The sequence below is a fragment of the Sus scrofa genome, chromosome 5 (assembly GCF_000003025.6).
Source record: "Sus scrofa isolate TJ Tabasco breed Duroc chromosome 5, Sscrofa11.1, whole genome shotgun sequence".
Lineage (NCBI taxonomy): Eukaryota > Metazoa > Chordata > Mammalia > Artiodactyla > Suidae > Sus > Sus scrofa.
Genome location: NC_010447.5, coordinates 18304774 through 18320919, shown reverse-complemented (window position 1 = coordinate 18320919; position 16146 = coordinate 18304774). Strand labels below are relative to the sequence as shown.

At 61.7% G+C, this 16146-nt stretch overlaps 1 protein-coding gene across 1 annotated transcript; it reads right to left on the bottom strand.

The window, feature by feature from the left end:
- Nucleotides 136-15432, bottom strand: TNS2 (tensin 2). Its single transcript, XM_021091695.1, is given in 31 exon segments — nucleotides 136-788; nucleotides 923-952; nucleotides 1080-1148; nucleotides 1242-1410; nucleotides 1832-1909; nucleotides 2072-2149; nucleotides 2279-2371; nucleotides 2549-2674; nucleotides 2987-3076; nucleotides 3176-3771; nucleotides 3891-4041; nucleotides 4181-5191; nucleotides 5194-5376; nucleotides 5606-5719; nucleotides 5808-5873; nucleotides 5972-6101; nucleotides 6334-6409; nucleotides 6660-6720; nucleotides 6814-6926; nucleotides 8141-8224; nucleotides 9057-9121; nucleotides 9216-9338; nucleotides 9638-9688; nucleotides 9993-10182; nucleotides 10418-10467; nucleotides 10626-10664; nucleotides 10984-11022; nucleotides 11914-11951; nucleotides 12708-12816; nucleotides 14393-14566; nucleotides 15414-15432. Coding segments are annotated over 31 exon segments (4341 nt in total). The 5' UTR covers nucleotides 15420-15432; the 3' UTR covers nucleotides 136-649.

Here is a 16146-nt window from a genome sequence, read left to right as displayed (position 1 = left end):
CACACGGACCAGTGTGGTGCCAGGGAGAGGGGCTGTGTGTGTTCCACCTGGCTTGGGCCAGGGAGCCCTGAGAAGCACAGGGTGCCCCGAAGACACCCACAGGTTTGACCTTCCTGGGAACAAGGCGACTCTAGCTTCAACTAAACATTATAGGAACTCTTTATTATTAGACAAAAATAGACTCTTTTTCTCCCCCCATTTCATGTGATCCCACTCCGATCTCTGATCTCTCTGCTCAGAGGGGACACGGAGAAGGGAGTGCCTTGCTCCGCCCCTCCTCCTCCCTGCCATGCAGGGACCTGCCGCCGGGTGGCGCTGGCAGGGCCTGGCTCCCCTCCAGCACTGATGTTCCCCTGCAGGTGGGGCTGCCCTGATCCCCTCCACGGCTCCACTGCTGATGCCTCCTCACCCTTCACACACCCATCTCTGCCATCTGCTCACTTGCAAGGTCATTTCATAGGCCCGTCCGCTTGGCTTAGCAGGCTGGGGGCAGGGAAGGAGAGCAGTGTCCCAGGCCCGGTGTCCACTCCCCATTCCCAGGGGAGGGGCTGGTTCCCGGGTTTCCTGGGACCAGGCAGGGGAAGTGAGGGCTGTGGGGCGTTGAGAGGGGCGCAGTGTCAACGTGGGCTCGGAGCTTGTGGGCTTGCCTTCATTTTCTCTGGCCCAGTAGAACTTTGGTGATGAAGGTGACAATGGCGTCTGCGGGCTGATCTGGGTCAAGCTCTGCAAAGAGGTGACACACATTCTCCCAGGGGCTTCCCGGCTTCTTGGCCACGAAACCAAAGATCCTGGGGGTGCAAAGACAGGGTGGGGAGGGGCTCAGCGTCCCTTCTCTAAGGGACTGCCGCGCCAGGGTTGGGGCAGGGGGAGGCGCCTTGATGCCATGCTGGGGAGGGGAGACTGCGCTCCCAGCGAGGCTTACTTGGAGGTGGTCCCGTCGGGGTTGGTCCATCTGCAGAAGGAGAAGAACCGTGAAGGAATGACCTTGGGGAATAGCTACCGCAGGAGGAGCTGGGTTGGGAACTCTGTGGCGCCCGAGGGGGCTACGGGGCTGCAGGAGGAGAGGGTTGGGGGGTCACCTCCGGTCCTGAGGGTCGGTGCTGGAGAAGGTGATGCTGTTCACTGGGTAATGGCGGCGAAAGAAGAGCCTGCGCGGGGGCGGAAGGGGAAAGTCGCATCCAGAAATTGGGGCCCCCAGGGTCTACACCCAGGGCTCCCCAGGGCTCGGTACACATACTCACTTCCTTTGGTTGTCTGTCAGCGTGATGCCCTGCGCTGAGACCTTGAAGTGGACAATGGCTGGTGTTGGCCGGGGGCTGCAGCTCAGAGCTGCTGAGCTGGCCCGCGCCACCGCCTGGGGGCCCGTCAGCGACTCGGTCTCCACTGAGGTCAGGTAGAGCACACTGCAGGCTTCAGGGGCAATGAGTGGGTTGGAAGGGAGCAGCGGTTCTGCCAGCACCCCCCCCGCCCCCGCCATCTACCTTCTGTTGCCCCCATCCCACCCCACCAGCTCTTGCACTCTGTCCAGCTGGTGCTGCTCAAAATGCATTCATCACATAGGCAACCTGCCAAAAAGGCAGATTCTGTGATTCTAAGACCTCCCCCAGATCTGGAATGAGGCCTGAGAATCTGCACTCTAACAAGCCCCCTGCCCTTGGAGCCTAGACTGAGGACCCCCTTTCCCACCTACACCCACAAACTCGGGGCTCCCCTGCCTTCATGGTATCTGCCAGGGCCCAGTCACTTTAAGGCCTTTCAGTGCCCTGTGCCAGTATCAGAATGCCCCCGCCTTGGTCCCCAGGGTTGGGGGGGAGGAGGGAGCGGCCCCTACCGGCGCCCTGACGCAGGAGGTCTGCCGCCGTGCTCATGTTGGTGGGCACTGGGGCCTCTGGGGCCTCCTCCAGGGGATCTGAGGGAAAGAGGGGTCAGCAGGGAGTGGCATTCCTAGGGGCTGGAGAGCGCCCTCTGCCGCCGGGGGGAAGGCAGGCAGGCGGAGGGCGGGGCCCTGAGGATTCTGCCTTTGGCTGCAGAGGGTGGGGAGAGGTGGGAGGACAGATGACAAGACACCCACCTTTGCTAGGGATGCGCAGGCAGCAGGGCAGGGACAGCGGGGAGATGGAGTGCTGGGACACCAGGGCCGACAGGCTCCCTGCCGGGAGAGGAGAGAGAGGTCCTGAGGTGCCTGCAGATAACGCCCAGTCTACCTCCTCCTCCCTCCTGACAGCCCCTGGCCTCCCTGAGCCAGCCCGGTGCAGCCCTCCTGGCCCCCGCATCTCACCAAAGTAGGGCTCGCTGGGACAGCCCTTGATCTTCACGCCTTTGGGTCCAGTCTCAATGAGAAAGTGGCGGACCAGCTGTTCCGAGGGGTCCCCTGAAGGAAGACAAGAGGAAGGCTTTCTCAGACTCCAGGTCCTGCTTCTCCCCTGGGATTCTTTCCAGAGCAAGGGAGGTCATTTCCTGCCTCTCCCCACTGAGACGTGACAGGGCCCACCCCGCCTTGTCTTGCCTCTGCTACCTCCCCGCCCCCCAGGTTCTGGCCACTTTGTACCTTTCCAGGGCTGGGCACTGGGTGGGGGCGTAGCCACCTTGAGAGCTAGCCCATAGGCTCCTTGGAATGAATGGCTGTCCCTGATCAGGAAGGCCCCAGGGTCCTTGTCCTTCAGCAGGGCTATGGCTGGCGGAGACAGGAGTAGTTAGAGCGGCTGACCAAGCCCCATGCAGCCCCTCCACTCTGTTGGGCAAGTTCCCCAGGCCTCTGGCCCTAAGAGCCAGAGGTGGCGCCAACGCCTTGGATACCATGGGTGGGGGGGGGGTCAAGGCCATGGGGGAGCAACAGTGTTAGACATGGTTGGGCCTGAGCCCGGAATCACCTGCTAGGGAGAGGTTTGACGCACAGGAGACCCGCTGAGACAGGAAAAAGGCACAACCGGAAGGACAGACTCCAGACAGAGCCTTGGAGGGGGGTGGGGACAGGCTGGCTTCTCACCTTGGTCACGGGACAGGTGTGGCTTATACCAGAATTTGGATGTATCCTGGACGAACTTGACATTGCTCTGGCTCTCTTGCATAGGGGGCTCTAGGACAGGGGGGGACTGAGCTTGGCCCCAGGGCTCCCCAGCCCCTGTGCCATGCCCCTTCCAGGGAGAAAGGGTCCTCCCCCTGCAGGCCTCTATACCTGGGGGGTGGGGGGCACTATCTGGGAGCAGAGGTGCAAAGGTGACATGGTGGCTGGTGCTTCTGGCTGGCGGTGATGCTTGTGATGCGTGCTCTGGGCCCCAGGGTCCTGACTGTTGCCCAGCCCCCAGCAGGTGGCGTTTCTCTGGCAGTGGGGGCTGGGTGGGGCCGCTGACATCATATGATGTAGCCAAAGGGAAGGCAGGTGTGGGTGAACTCTGAGGTGGCTCTGGGTTGGCCACAAGCCAGGGCATCTGAGTAGGCACAGGGGTGAGGGGGGACCCATCTGGGCTGTCCGGGGGGTCTCGAAGGCCCTGCCAGGGGGCGTGGCGGAGGCCGGGCAGTGTGGTGGGCACAGGGCCCCTTGGACTGGCACTCTCTGAGCGGCCCCCCGGGCTCCTCTCCTGAGGCCAGTCAGGTGAGCCAGGCGGGGAGGCTGGGGAGAAGGGGCCAGGGGCTGCAGGCTCAGGCCCACTTCTTGCTGGCAGCTCCGAGGCCTTTTCAGCACCTCCCTGCAAAACAGGCGGCAAGGCCTCGCCAGGACTCAGTCTCTGAGTGGGCGCCAACATGGGGGACCTGGTGTCCTGCCGTCGGGAGCTGCGGGGTGGCAGGGCAGGTGGTTAGTGGGGCCGCAGAGCCCCGTGTAGCCCCTTAGCCCAAGCTTCAGTGTCTGCTGGGACAAGGAGGTGCCTGAGCAGCCCAGCCCCCCTGCGTACCTCTCCTTGCCCTGGACTGGGCTGCTGGTGTGCAGGGGTGTGGAGGGACCAGACAGCTCAGAGGAGGCACTGCCCTGGGCATCTCGGGGAGACCGAGGCAGGGTACTGTGCCCACTGGGGCCCTCCCGCCACGACACTGGTTCGGGCGACTCTGCAGGGAAGGTGAGAGGAGGGGCTGTGAGCCAGAAAGACCCCTTCCGTCTGGCTTAGCTCTTTCTCACTCTGTGCCTTCCCCACCATCTTCCAGAACCCTCCTCTGCCCTGGGCACTCCCCACCCCAGTGCCCTCACCTGCCGATGCCAAGGGTCCTGCTGGGGCCAGGTGCCCGGGCAGCGGATACCTGTCCCCTCCCTCCTCTGCAGGGATCTCGTAGCTCAGCTTCCTGGATTGGGGGTAGGGCGGGCTGCCCGGGGAAACGGAGCCGGCCCGTGGGGAGTGGGCACCGGAGCTGGGATACCCTCTGCCCTCGCCGTGAGGCACCCGGCCATACGCTGGGCAGTAACTGGGGACTGCTCCTCCATAGCTGTATGTCACCAGGGCAGGGTACCCTGGATGCCCATACCTGCCTTCGGGGCACATGGCGTAGGAGCAGCCCTCATGCCCTTCCTCGCCTGCCTTGGGTGGCTTCAGGCAGCTGTAGTCAGGCAGCGGGGCGTGGTGATGCCCGCAGGCAGGCACCAGCAGGGGCAGCGGGTGCCCAGGTCGCACCGGGTGCAGGAGGGGCTTGCCAGCCTCGCTCGCCCACCCCTCTCCAGCCTCCCTCTCCAGCCGCAGCCCATAGAGGGCTGCCGTGGGCAGCGCCAGCTTCTCCTCACAGGCAGGGCAGGAGCACAGGGCCGGCAGCCCGGGGTCCTCCAGGATCACCACCTCCCGGTAGCCTGGGGGGCGGTAGCCAAAGTCCCCACTGGCCGGTTTCCCCAGCTCGGGTGGGTAGGGGTACGGCCCCTCGGACAGCGATCGGCAGAGGCGCCTCTTCTCCACGGAGGCCTCAGCATAGCCCTGGGGGGGCCCCTCGTAGCCCCCGTAGGCCAGCCGTCGCCTCTCCAGGGTTCCCTCTGGCCGGTAGTAGCCCCCGTTGGGGACCCCGCAGGGTTCCCGGTAGCCCTGGCGGCAGGAGCAGTGGCGGCTGAGGCCGGGCCTGTGGCCTGAATACAGCCCGAGGGGGGGGCCTCCGCCCACGGGGGGCTGCTCTTCGTCGTCGAGGATGGCTGTCTCGCGCCCGGCTCCCCGGCCCCCGCTGGCCACTCCACAGCCTCCTAAGAGGCGATCTAGCTCCTGCCGCTCGGCAGCCGTCGGGGGGGCCGGCCGGGGGACTCGGCCGCCGGCTCGGTGGTCAGCGTGGATGAGTGGCCAGAGTCGCTGCTGACGGAGAGCAGCGGCGGGGCAGGCGGTTCCGGAGAGGGCGCCGGCGGGGTCTGGCGGAGACCGCGCTGCACCTGCGCATAGGGACTGCCATCCAGGGGTCCCCGGGTGTGGGTGAGGGAGTCTGGGTGTGGAGAGGAGGATCAGGGTGGGAGGGCAAGCAGGCAAGACGGGGAGAGAGAGGGAGAGAGAGAAAGCAGGTGTGTGTGTGTTAGTGAGGGGCCAGCACTGGAGGCTCCATCCAGCTCGGGGCAGTTGGGGGGGGGGTCTCTGGGGAGGGGGCTGTGCCTGGGAGGAAGGAGTGTGCCCCCACAAGCCCCACCCCTGGCCAGCCCTGGGCGCGCCCCACACACCATCCACACTGTCCTCATGGTGCAGGTTGAAGTTCTCGTAGGAGTCCCAGCGCACGGCGGGCTCTGCGGTGTTGTAGTCAACAGAGACGGAGGCCTCGTTGCGGGGGGTGCTGCCTGCAGAGGCGCCCGGGGTTGAGGGGGTGAAGAGCAGGGAGAGGCGGCCTTCAGCCACCTGCGCCCCCCCACCAGCCCCGGCTTTTACCTTTGATCTTCTCTGGGCTGGAGGAGAAGACGAACTCCACCGAGGCTTGGAAGGGGAACCTCTCATCTGCGGGGAGTGGTTGGTGAGGAGCCAGGCCCCCGCTCTCCCACCCCCGCCAGCCTTCACCTGGGCTCCAGCTCCCAGACCCCTGGCCTCCGACGCACCAGTCCAGGCCTCATCCAGCTGGTCCTTGGGGAAGGCGAGCCGTGGTCCGTGGATGGTGCATGTGTGGAACTGGACTCGGAACACGAGGGTCCGGTCCGTCCCCCGGCTACCCTTGTGATAGCAGGTCACCTGAGGAGGTGGGGGAGGCTGAGGTTCAGGCCTCCTGTCTCCTCTGAGCTTCCACCTTGAGGACCATCTGGCCACAGCTCTGCCCTGCCTCGACCTCAAGGTGACCTCCCCATCAAGGCCCTCCCATCTGCCTTGAAGGACGGCTCCCCAGAGATTGAGCAGCTGGCAGGTTAGACGACCTCCACCCCTTGCCTCACCCCCGGGACTCCCCCCATCGCTAAGGTCCCCTCACCATGACATCGCCTTTGAGGAGGAGGGCTGGCTCCAGGCTGATGCAGAGCTGCTGGGGACTAGGGCCTGCAATGTGACTGGGGAAGAGAGAGGGCAGAGTTGAATCCGAGGCACTTGGGTGTAAGGATGTCTATGAAGAGTCAGGGAGGGAGCTGGGAGATCGGAGATGGAGCCCTGCCTTTAAGCATTGGCTTCCTCATCTACAGAATGGATCCCGTAATGGTATTAGCTTTTCAGGTGCAGGGGCTGGAGCTGGAGGCCCAGGTGTCTGGGGAGGCTGGAGAAATAGGGATCCAGGGAGCAAGGGGCTGGGAACAGAGCACTCACTAGATTCCAGATGTGTAGACAAGCTGCATGGACTGGTAGATCTTGAGGAAGGGCTGGAAGCCTGGAGGGGCAAGAAGATGGCACATGAGGGGTGCTGAGTGGAGGGGGATGGGGGACAGCCCCCTGCCACAGAATACATCCCAGGTAGACTCACCTGTGCCAGGTTCAAAGGCTGGCAGCACAGGCACAAGCACGTAGTGCAGGAAGAGAGGGCTGCTGTTCATTCTGATGGAGCCCGACAGCAGACCACTGAAGTAGCTGATATACCTGCCGGGGGTGGTGGGGGGGCGTCAAGGAGAACGTAAGCTCCTTCTCCTCTTCTCCCACCACTTTCTCCTCAGCACATCCCTCCCTTCTTCCAGATCATCAGAAAGTTCTTCCTTGTGTCTAACCTCAATATGTCTTGCTGCTTCCAAGTTTTTATATTTGCCGCTCCCTCTGCCTAGCATGCTCTTCCCCTAGATCTCTGCTTCTTGTTATAGAGGTGGGCCTGACTGTCCTGTGAGTCTCTCTTTATCACAAGACTCAGCTTGGATCTGGCATGGATGTGACTGGGGTGTTGGCTGGCATCTGCAGCTCCTATTCGACCCCTAACCTGGGAACTTCCATATGTGGCAGGCGTAGTCCTAAAAACCAAAACAAAATAAAATTAAATAAAGAATTTGGGGAGTTCCCAAATCATTTACTGCATAACACTTGTCATCATCCCCCAATTTTTTTTTCTTTTTTGTCTTTTTTAGGGCCGCACCCAAGGCACATGGAGGTTCCCAGGCTAGGGGTTCAATAGGAGCTGTAGCCACTGGCCTATGCCACAGCCACAGAAATGTGGGATCTGAGCCACATCTGTGATCTACACCACAGCTCACAGCAATGCCGGATCCTTAATCCACTGAGCGAGGCCAGGGATCAAACCTGCGTCCTCATGGATATTAGACAGATTCTTTTCTGCTGCGCCATGACAGGAACTCCCCAAATTCTTTTTAATTTTATTTTATTTTATTTTATTTTAATTTTTGCTTTTTAGAGCCGCACCTGCAGCATAGGGAAGTTCCCAGGCTAGGGGTCGAATAGGAGCTGCAGATACCAGCCTACGCCACAGTCACAGCCATGCCAGATCCCAGCTGCATCTGCGACCTACACCACAGCTCACAGCAATGCAGGACCCCTTAACCCTGAGTGAGGCCAGGGATAGAACTCACATCCTCATGGATACTAGTTGGGTTCGTAACCTGCTGAGACACAACTGCAACTCCCCAAATGATCTTTCTTTATTCGCAGGTTTATTGCCTTCTGCCCCACTAGCATGAAAATAAGCTCCAGGAGAGCAGGGACCTTGTGCGCTTTGCATTCTCTGCACTTGGCACAATCCCTGGCACCCAGGAGGTGCTTCATGAAGGTGTGTTGCACGAACGGGAGAACCCTGGCCTTGGTAGCCATGGCGGGAGCTGCTTGGCCGGCCCATCCCCACCCTGGCTGCTTACCGGCGCTGGGAGGGCTGCAGCTCCGCGGCCACCTTGTCCTCGCAGAACTTCCGCATGGTAAGAGTAGCCAATGCCTGGTCCGCCCTGGGGACAATGGGGCCAGCGGGGGGGCTTAGGGACTGGTCGCCACTCTGGTCTCTCATCCCTAAGCCCCAGGGGGAGGGAAGAGAGATGTGAGTCCCCCTAAGTCTAGAGGAAGTTCAGGGTGGCAGTAAAGAGAACTAGAAACCCCACAGTCACTTTACTAGTTGTTGGACCTCAGGCAATTGTTTCCCTGAGTTTTAGTTTCCTCCTCTGTAAAATGGGATAAGTAGACCATGTTATGGGTTGAATTGTGTACCCCCCAAAAGACATGTACCTCAGAATGGGACTCTATTTGGAAATAGGGTCGTTGCAGATGCAATTAGTTAAGATGTTATACTGGAGTAAGGCGAGCCCTTAATTCAATATGATTGGTGTCCTTAGAAGAAGAGAAAAAGAGACACAGACACACAGACACACAGGAAGAAGGCCATGTGACGACAGAGGCAGAGGTGGGCGTGATGCATCTGTAAGCCAAGGAACACCAGGGACTGCTGGCCACCCCCCGGGAGCCAGGAAGAGGCAAGGGAGGATTCTACCCAGAGTCTCAGTGGGAGTGTGGCCCTGCTCACACTTTGATTTTAGACTTCTAGCTTCCAGAACCGAGACAACAAATGTCAGTTTGTGACACTTGGCTAAGGCAGCCCTAGGGAACGAATACAGACCATCTGCTGGGAACTGCATGAAGTACAAGTGAAAAGGAGGTGAAAAGGTCAAGGTTATAGTAAATGGCCCTCTGAACATCCAGGGGGGCTTCAGAGGAGATGGGCTCCTCAAGGCCAGCTGGAGGAAAGGTCACTGGGGGAGGGGACACTCAGGGGCCCCAGAGCCTCACCCTGCGGAGATCTTGCTGTAGTGCATGTAGGCAGAGACGATGACCCCGAGCTTGCCCTTGCTCCCCTGAGGACAAAGAGATAGGGATGAAGGGCCTGCTGAGGCCCCTTGCTGAGGCCACCCCAGCCCTGTGCCCTGCAAATCCGAGGTCCCTGCCCACCTTGCAGTACAGTACGACCACGTGCTGGGGGTCAGCACTGAGCCATGTCTCCATGGCTTTGCAGATGGAGCACAGCCTGTCCAAGGGGGGCGCGTGCAGCTCAGGCCAGCCGAAGTCCTGGACCTGAGAGATACAGGCGTGGAACTGGGGCTGGTGGCCACCAAAGGAGAGAGGTGCATCGGGGTGGAACAGAGACAGGGTCTAGGGGCCTGAAGAGAAGGTCAGGGCCTGCTGGTTGTCCATGACAGCCTCAACACTCCTCCCCCAGGCAATGGGTTGGTACCTGCAGCACCATGCTTTGGGGTGTTCTAAGTGACATGTCACATGGGAAGGTGCTTCGGAGTGAAGTAGATAGCAACTGCTACTATTAATACCGAGGAGGCTGGGGGAGGCTCTGTTTAATGGCTTTAATCCCCTCCTACCTTGGGGTTTAGGCGGGTCAGGTCATGTCTTTTCTCTGAAAGGTTGAAGAGCTGCAAGTAAGAAGGGGCATTAAGCGGAAGTGACCGCAGGCAGCGAGGCACCGTGATGCGTGGAGGTGGTCCACCCGCTGTGGCCCTAAGTAAGGGTCTTTCTCCAAAATGGGGAGGTCGCTAAGGCCTGACCTAGCTTCAACAGCCTGGTCAGCCCCCTGCGAGATTCAGGTCTGCTCCCTGCTGCGCCCGGGGCCTCGCCCCCTCTGGCCCCGCCCCACGGGTGTGACGTCAGGGAGCAGCCGGGCCCATCTGGACCTTCCAGCCCTCTCATTGGCTGACTGCGGCAGGGCCCGCCCCTCACCAGGTACTTGTCTCCGTGCTTGGATTGCAGCACGTGAGCCAGCTCTCGCAGGTGGCCCCGGTGTCTCTGCTCGTCCGGCCGCGCGGGGAAGGCGGCGGCCAGGATCCGCTCCGTCACGTAGGTGAGGTCCAAGTCCCAGCGGCGCTCCATGAGCGGGTCCAGGCTGAAGCTCCTGGGGAGGGGGCGAGGCCTGCGTAAGGAAGGGGGCGGGGGAAGGGGGGGCGGGCATCAGGGGGCCGGTGTGAAGGACGGGTGTCTGTCTGGCCGACTCTAGGTGAGGCCTGCTGGGTCCTAGGGTGGGTGGGGCCGCTTGGGGGTGTGAGGCTGTTCCGAAGAGCTTTTGGGATGGGGGGCACTGCCCTGGGCTGAAGTGTGGGGCCAGCGGAAAGGGCTCATGTGGGACCACGCCCTGCGCCTGCATTTACCTGGGCAGAGTGCTGCGCTGCTTTGAGTGGTTCAGAGACTTGGTGGATCCCTGGTGGATGAGATGAGATGAGATGAGGCACGTCTTTGGGTGCCCCTCACTCTAGGCTCTCCACTTCAGAGTTCCATGGAACTTTTATCCTCGGAAGAAACCTGGGTCCTTACTCCCCGAGCTACCTGCTTCCGCCCCCTCCTCCAGCATCACCTTACCAGGTGCTCTATGCGCCTCACTGGGGCCGTGTTTCTCCGCTAGAGGGAGAGGACAGAGGAAAAGGGAGTGGTTAGTTAGGGGAGGGGCAGGGCCCAGCGTGGGCCTGGGAGCAGTGGGGAGGGCTTGCCGGTGTCCCTGTGTATTGGGTGGGGGGAGAAGGGGGAGTCCTAGCCCCAAGCAGACCCAAGGGGATGAGAGCAGAGGGCTGAAATTCTTTTCCACTGCCTCAGGATGACCACTGTCCACAGCAGTCCATTCAAGGTGGTTACCTGGGGCCCTCTCTGTGGCCACCAGACCTCTGGACACTGCAGTGGCCAGGTTCCTTGCCTCCCCCACCCCATCCCAGAGCACACTCACCAGCTCCGCGGGGGGCAGGGCCTGACAGGACGAAGTCACCTGGAAGGAAACACCCGTGAGGGGCTGAGCGCCTGGTGAAATGGGCTCTCCTGGGCTCAAGGATGGGGCCACCCCTCAGCTCCAGCGAGAAGGTGAAGGGGCTCTCAGCAGATGGGCGCAGGCTGCAGCTGAGGTTCCTCTATTTAAGGGAGTCTCCCCTCTGGCCTCTTAGTCCCCCACCTTCTGGGCCCCCCACTTGTTGCTCTTGGCTCCCAGCCCCCTGCCCACACAGACCCCCATTCATCCAGCTGCAGGGCAGGAGTTATATATAGAGCCACGCAGGCAGGCCATGGCCAGGGACAGGACACTGGCCTCTTTCACCGGGAGACCCCGCCCCTGGGCACACAGCTCCCTGAAGTCAGCACCAGGGCCCTGGGACCCCCCGCACCGCAGGAAGAGGACCAGGGCACCTTCCCAGAGATGGAGCTGTCTCAGGTCCCCCGTGGACAGTGGGTGCTATCTACACCTTGCACCTTCTGCCCACTCTTTCCAAGGGCCCCGGATGAGACCCACCCGGGCATCCCGAGGACCCTTCCCCAGAGGGAAGGCACAGCCCATCCGGGAGCCCAGTCTCTGAAATCCTGCTCTGACACCCACCCACCCCACCCTTCCTCCTCCTCATTCTCCTCTTCCCCACCCCCCATCCTCTCGCCAGCTGCAGCCTGGGCACAGCACCAAGACAAACGTGCTGTCTCGCTGTCCACCCGCCTGGGCCAGCCCTCCAGGGGGTGGAGTAGGGTGGTTCTTAAAGGGCCCGGTACAGCATCCTCTCCCACCCCAGTGGGGGTTCCCCAAGGATGAGAGGGGTAGAGAGCTGATGCCCATGTGGCTGGAGAAGCCTGTTTCAGAGGGGGAAGGGACTCCAGTGACCCGCCCCCACCAGGTACCCACCTTTGCTTCACATTTTCTGTGTGTTGCCACCTTGCAGACTAGAAGGGATGCGGAGGGAGAGGGGTTAGCAGAGGTCTACTGGGGCGATGGGAGAGGGCCCTCTCCCAACTCCCCAAGCCCTGGAACTAGAACCTGGGACTCCCAGGACTCCAGCTGTACTGAGCTCCCTGGAGTGGGGGAGCAGGGGCAGAGTTCAAAGGATGCGCATGGGGAGTTCCTGTCGTGGTGCAGTGGAAACGGATCCCACTAGGAACCATGAAGTTGCAGGTTCGATCCCTGGCCTTGCTCAGTGGGTTAAGGATCTGGCATGGCCGTGAGCTGTGTTATAGGTTGCAGATGCGCCTGGGATTCTGCGTTGCTGTGGCTGTGATGTAGGCTGGCAGCTATAGTTCTGACTGGACCCCTAGCCTGGGAACCTCCATATGCCGTGGGTGCGGCCCTAAAAAGCACCAAAAAAAAAAAAAAGGAAGTGCATGGCAGTGGTGCCAGGGATGGAGGGAGCCAGGGTTTATGTTCTACAGTGGGTGGGGGTGAAGAGGAAGGGAGAGGGGGAAGCCCCCAGTCGCAGGTCGGGTGGGAAGGTGATGGAGAGTACTGGGTCTCCTGGGTGGCCTGGGGTGCGTGTCATGGGGGCAGGGGCTGTCTGGAGGGGTGGCAGTGCTTGGCGCCCATGTTGCCCAGCCCAGGGGCAGCAGGTGCAGTACAGTTTCGACTCTGCCGTCTGCCTGCTGGGCGTGGTGCAACCCAGTGCCGCTGGGTGATGCTCTCAAGAGTCAACGTGTAGGGCGCCTCACCTCGGCATGAGACGCCCGTCCCATCGATGGTCACCTTACACACTGCACAGACTGGCGGTTTCTTCCGGAAAACCTTCTCCCGGAAGCTATGTGGCTCAGCTTTCCTAGGCTGTGGGTGGAAGGACAGACAGACAAGACAGAAGTGTCATTTCTCTCTTTCTCCATCCTGATGAAGCCCCCGAACTCTTAGGATGTTCTTGGCTGCAGCTGTTTCTGAGCAGTCGGAGGACTTGTCCTCCACAGTGCATGGAACCTGGCGCCTTGCATCCCCATAGCTGGGTCAGCTCCTCCCCAAGGGATCACTTAGGCCCCTCACGTGGCCCTGATGTGTGATACCCTCGCGGTCACTGCCGCCCAAACGCTAGAGCTTCCGTCCTGGTCGGGGTGGGGGTGGGGGCGCTCCCTGACTCCTCTAGGAAGACAGCCTGTTTCTCCTCCCATCCTGCCCTCCCCAGCTGGAGGCCCCCGTGGAGAGTGGGGGAGCGGGGGCAGCGTCCAGACAGGAATGTAGGGTGTCCGTCACGCAGCAGCATCCAGACTGACCCAGCAGGAGCGGCCTCCACCAAGCCTGCTCTCCCAGCTCCTGCTGGCCGTCCCCGTGCTCTGGGCAGCTGACACACCCTCCTCCCCCCACTGTCAGAACAACATGTTTACTCATTGTGCACCCAGGCGGCAGGCGGCAGTTGTGTAAGGAGGGGGCAGTAATGCGGGAGGGAAAGGCATGACACGGGGGGGGGGAATATTTAGTGGCCTTACTGCCTCGGGACGTAGGAAGCACTCTGTCACTTGGAGAGGCTCAAGTGGGATTCCAGCATTGACGGGGGAGAGGGTGGACCAGAGAGGTTCTTGGGCCCCTCCCCACCCAGAGTACAGTGAGCGAGGAGGAGGCCAGGCCTGCCCTGTCCTATCCTTCCCATCCTCTGTCTGGGGACCATTTGCCTCCTGGCCTTGTGTCTCTTCTACCCATTTTTCTCCTGTTGTGTTCAAGTTCCTGCCTCCTGCCCCCATAGTCTTGTCTCATGGTGCCCCTGCGATGCTTCTTTTGGGGTAAGGCTGAGAGAATGTGGGGAAAGGAAGAAGGCAGCCTGGGGAATGCAGGTAGCAAGGCAGCGCAGCAGCGCCTCTGATTTCCCGGCTGTCCTTGAAGCAGCTGGATTAAACCCAACCTGAACTCTTCTGGACTGGACCAGCTCGGCCAGATCCACTAGGAAACTTGGGTGCAATATGGTATTAGCAGCACACACAGATGACGTCAGTGGAAGCCCCCCCGCCATGTCTAAAGCACTCCTGGGACCTGGCTGCCTCCCACCCTTCCTTTGCCACCCCCATCCCATTTCCTTCAAGCTTCTCAGTCTAAGGAAGCCCTCTCGAGCTCCCGAATAGTACCCAGAAAAGTCCTACAATGATGTGTACCTGCCTGGGTGCAGGGGTGGCTTTAGCCCGGGCAGGGAATGTGACAGGGGAGCCAAAAGAGGCACCAGGGTCTGCTCTAACCCAAATTTCTGCTGCTCATGCCCCAGCCCTGGCCACCCCAAAGCAGCGGAGTCACAAGGAGACGCAGGATAAGGGGAGAAGGCTGCGGAAGTGGAAATGGGAAGAGGGTCTGGCCTGAGTCCTGGCCCCCTCCCCCACTGCCCACACCTCCACCCCTGCCCCTCCTCTGCCCAGCCAACGGGTACTCCTACCCTGCTGGTGGCCCGGCTGCTGTCCCTCCTCCCCAGGGCTCTGAGCAGCCGCTCCACGGGGCCGCTGGACTTCATGGTGTCCGGCTGCCTGGGGTGCCGGCTGTGGGGCCCGAACAATGCTGGGGCCTGGCCCGGGGCTTCCTGGAAGCAGCCTGGCGGAGGCAGCCGCTTCCCCTGGGTGGAGAGTAGGCTGTCTGGCTGGTGTGAGGAGAAGCCCAGCCCTGGAAGTGGAGGGGAGCGCAGGGGGGGAGGGGGCAGGTCGCTGCTCCAGGAAGTGGGGGAGGGGGGAGGATGTGGGGGAGGCCAGGAGATCAGATTCCCAGGATCTACCCTGCTGGGAGTGTCAACCCAGGATCTTTTGCCCTCGACTGCCCCTACTCTGGTGCGGCCCCTGGCCCAGGGATCCACCCTATCCAGGGATCTGCTGATCATGAGATCCAGCCCCCAGGGGGCGGGGCAGGGGCGGGGTGGGAATTTAGATCTCAGGGCAGGGCTCAAGGACCAGTGGCCAGTGGGGAACACTGCGTCCCAGCCCGGCCAGCCTCCGCCAGCCTCTGAGCCTGAACTCTTGGGGTGGGTGCCCTGGGGACTTCTGGTGGGGAGGGCGGGGAGCTGGGAATCACTGTCCTAGAAGGCCGGCCTGCCTGTCCAGGGGCTGGAGGGCAACCTGCGGGTCAGCCTCCTGCCTCAGCTTCCCTGATGGTGAAGAAGTAGGGAAAGGAACAGAGGCACAGCCCCCCTGGCCCCACCGTCCACCCTGGAAGGTCAAATTCCAGCCAGAGACCGCTCTGCCCACAGGAGCGGGCCATTCCTCAGCACCCGCCCAAAGCTTTTGAGGCCCTTCTCCTGAGAGCTCTGCTCCTCACACAGCCCCCCACTCACCGACTCTACTCCCTGGCTTGTTTCGGGGGACCGCTTGGGTCCCCAGCTCTGCTTCTGAGTCCAGCCCCTTAAGCCCTCCATCCCAGGCCCTGGGCCTGGGCCCCGTCCCCACCGCAGGAGCCCCAAGCCTGAGAACTACCTTCATGGCTCTCCCTGTTCGGTTCTCCTTCCTCAGCAGCTGTCCCAGGGCCCGAGGACTGGACAGCAGGCCCCCCTCCCAACCACACTCCACCCCCCTCCGTGGGCCTCCTGCCTCCCTCCTGGGAACAAGGCCAGCTTCCTGTCCCGGGAGTCAAGGGAAGGAGGTGGACTGGGGCCTTGGAAAGGGGGGCAGTGATCTTCCCCAAGGATAAGGGGTTAACAGCCTAGGGGTCCTCAGCCCCAAGCCCTGGACAGAGCCGTCCAGTTGCTTGAAAGAATGTGCAGATGTGCCCCCCTCCGCAATTTGTACCATATTTACTGACCCACCCAGGGCTCTGGCAGCTCCCCTAGCTCCGGCTTCTCCCACCAGGTCCCAGGCTTCCCTCTTCCCCCTCTTGCCCGTCTGCTTGGTCTAACCCTGCCTCCTGTGGGATGAGCCCACTCAGGACACATCCTTGGTTCTGCCCGCGCTGGGCCTCATTCGCCCTTGAAGCTCTAATTCAACTTCCAGGTCAGAAGGTCTGTCCCCAGGGTACCTTGGCCAGAGGGAGGCCTAGCCTGTAACTGGAGAGGGGCATTGGCTCTGTAACCCACTCCCACCCCATCAGCCCTGGCTGGGTCCCAGGACATTCCAGGGCCCTGGCCAGTGAGGGCAACGGGGGCCTGGCCTGGTCTAGTCCCCAGTCCTGCCAGGGCCAGGAGAGGTGCTAGGGTAGCTGTGGGGGTGGGGG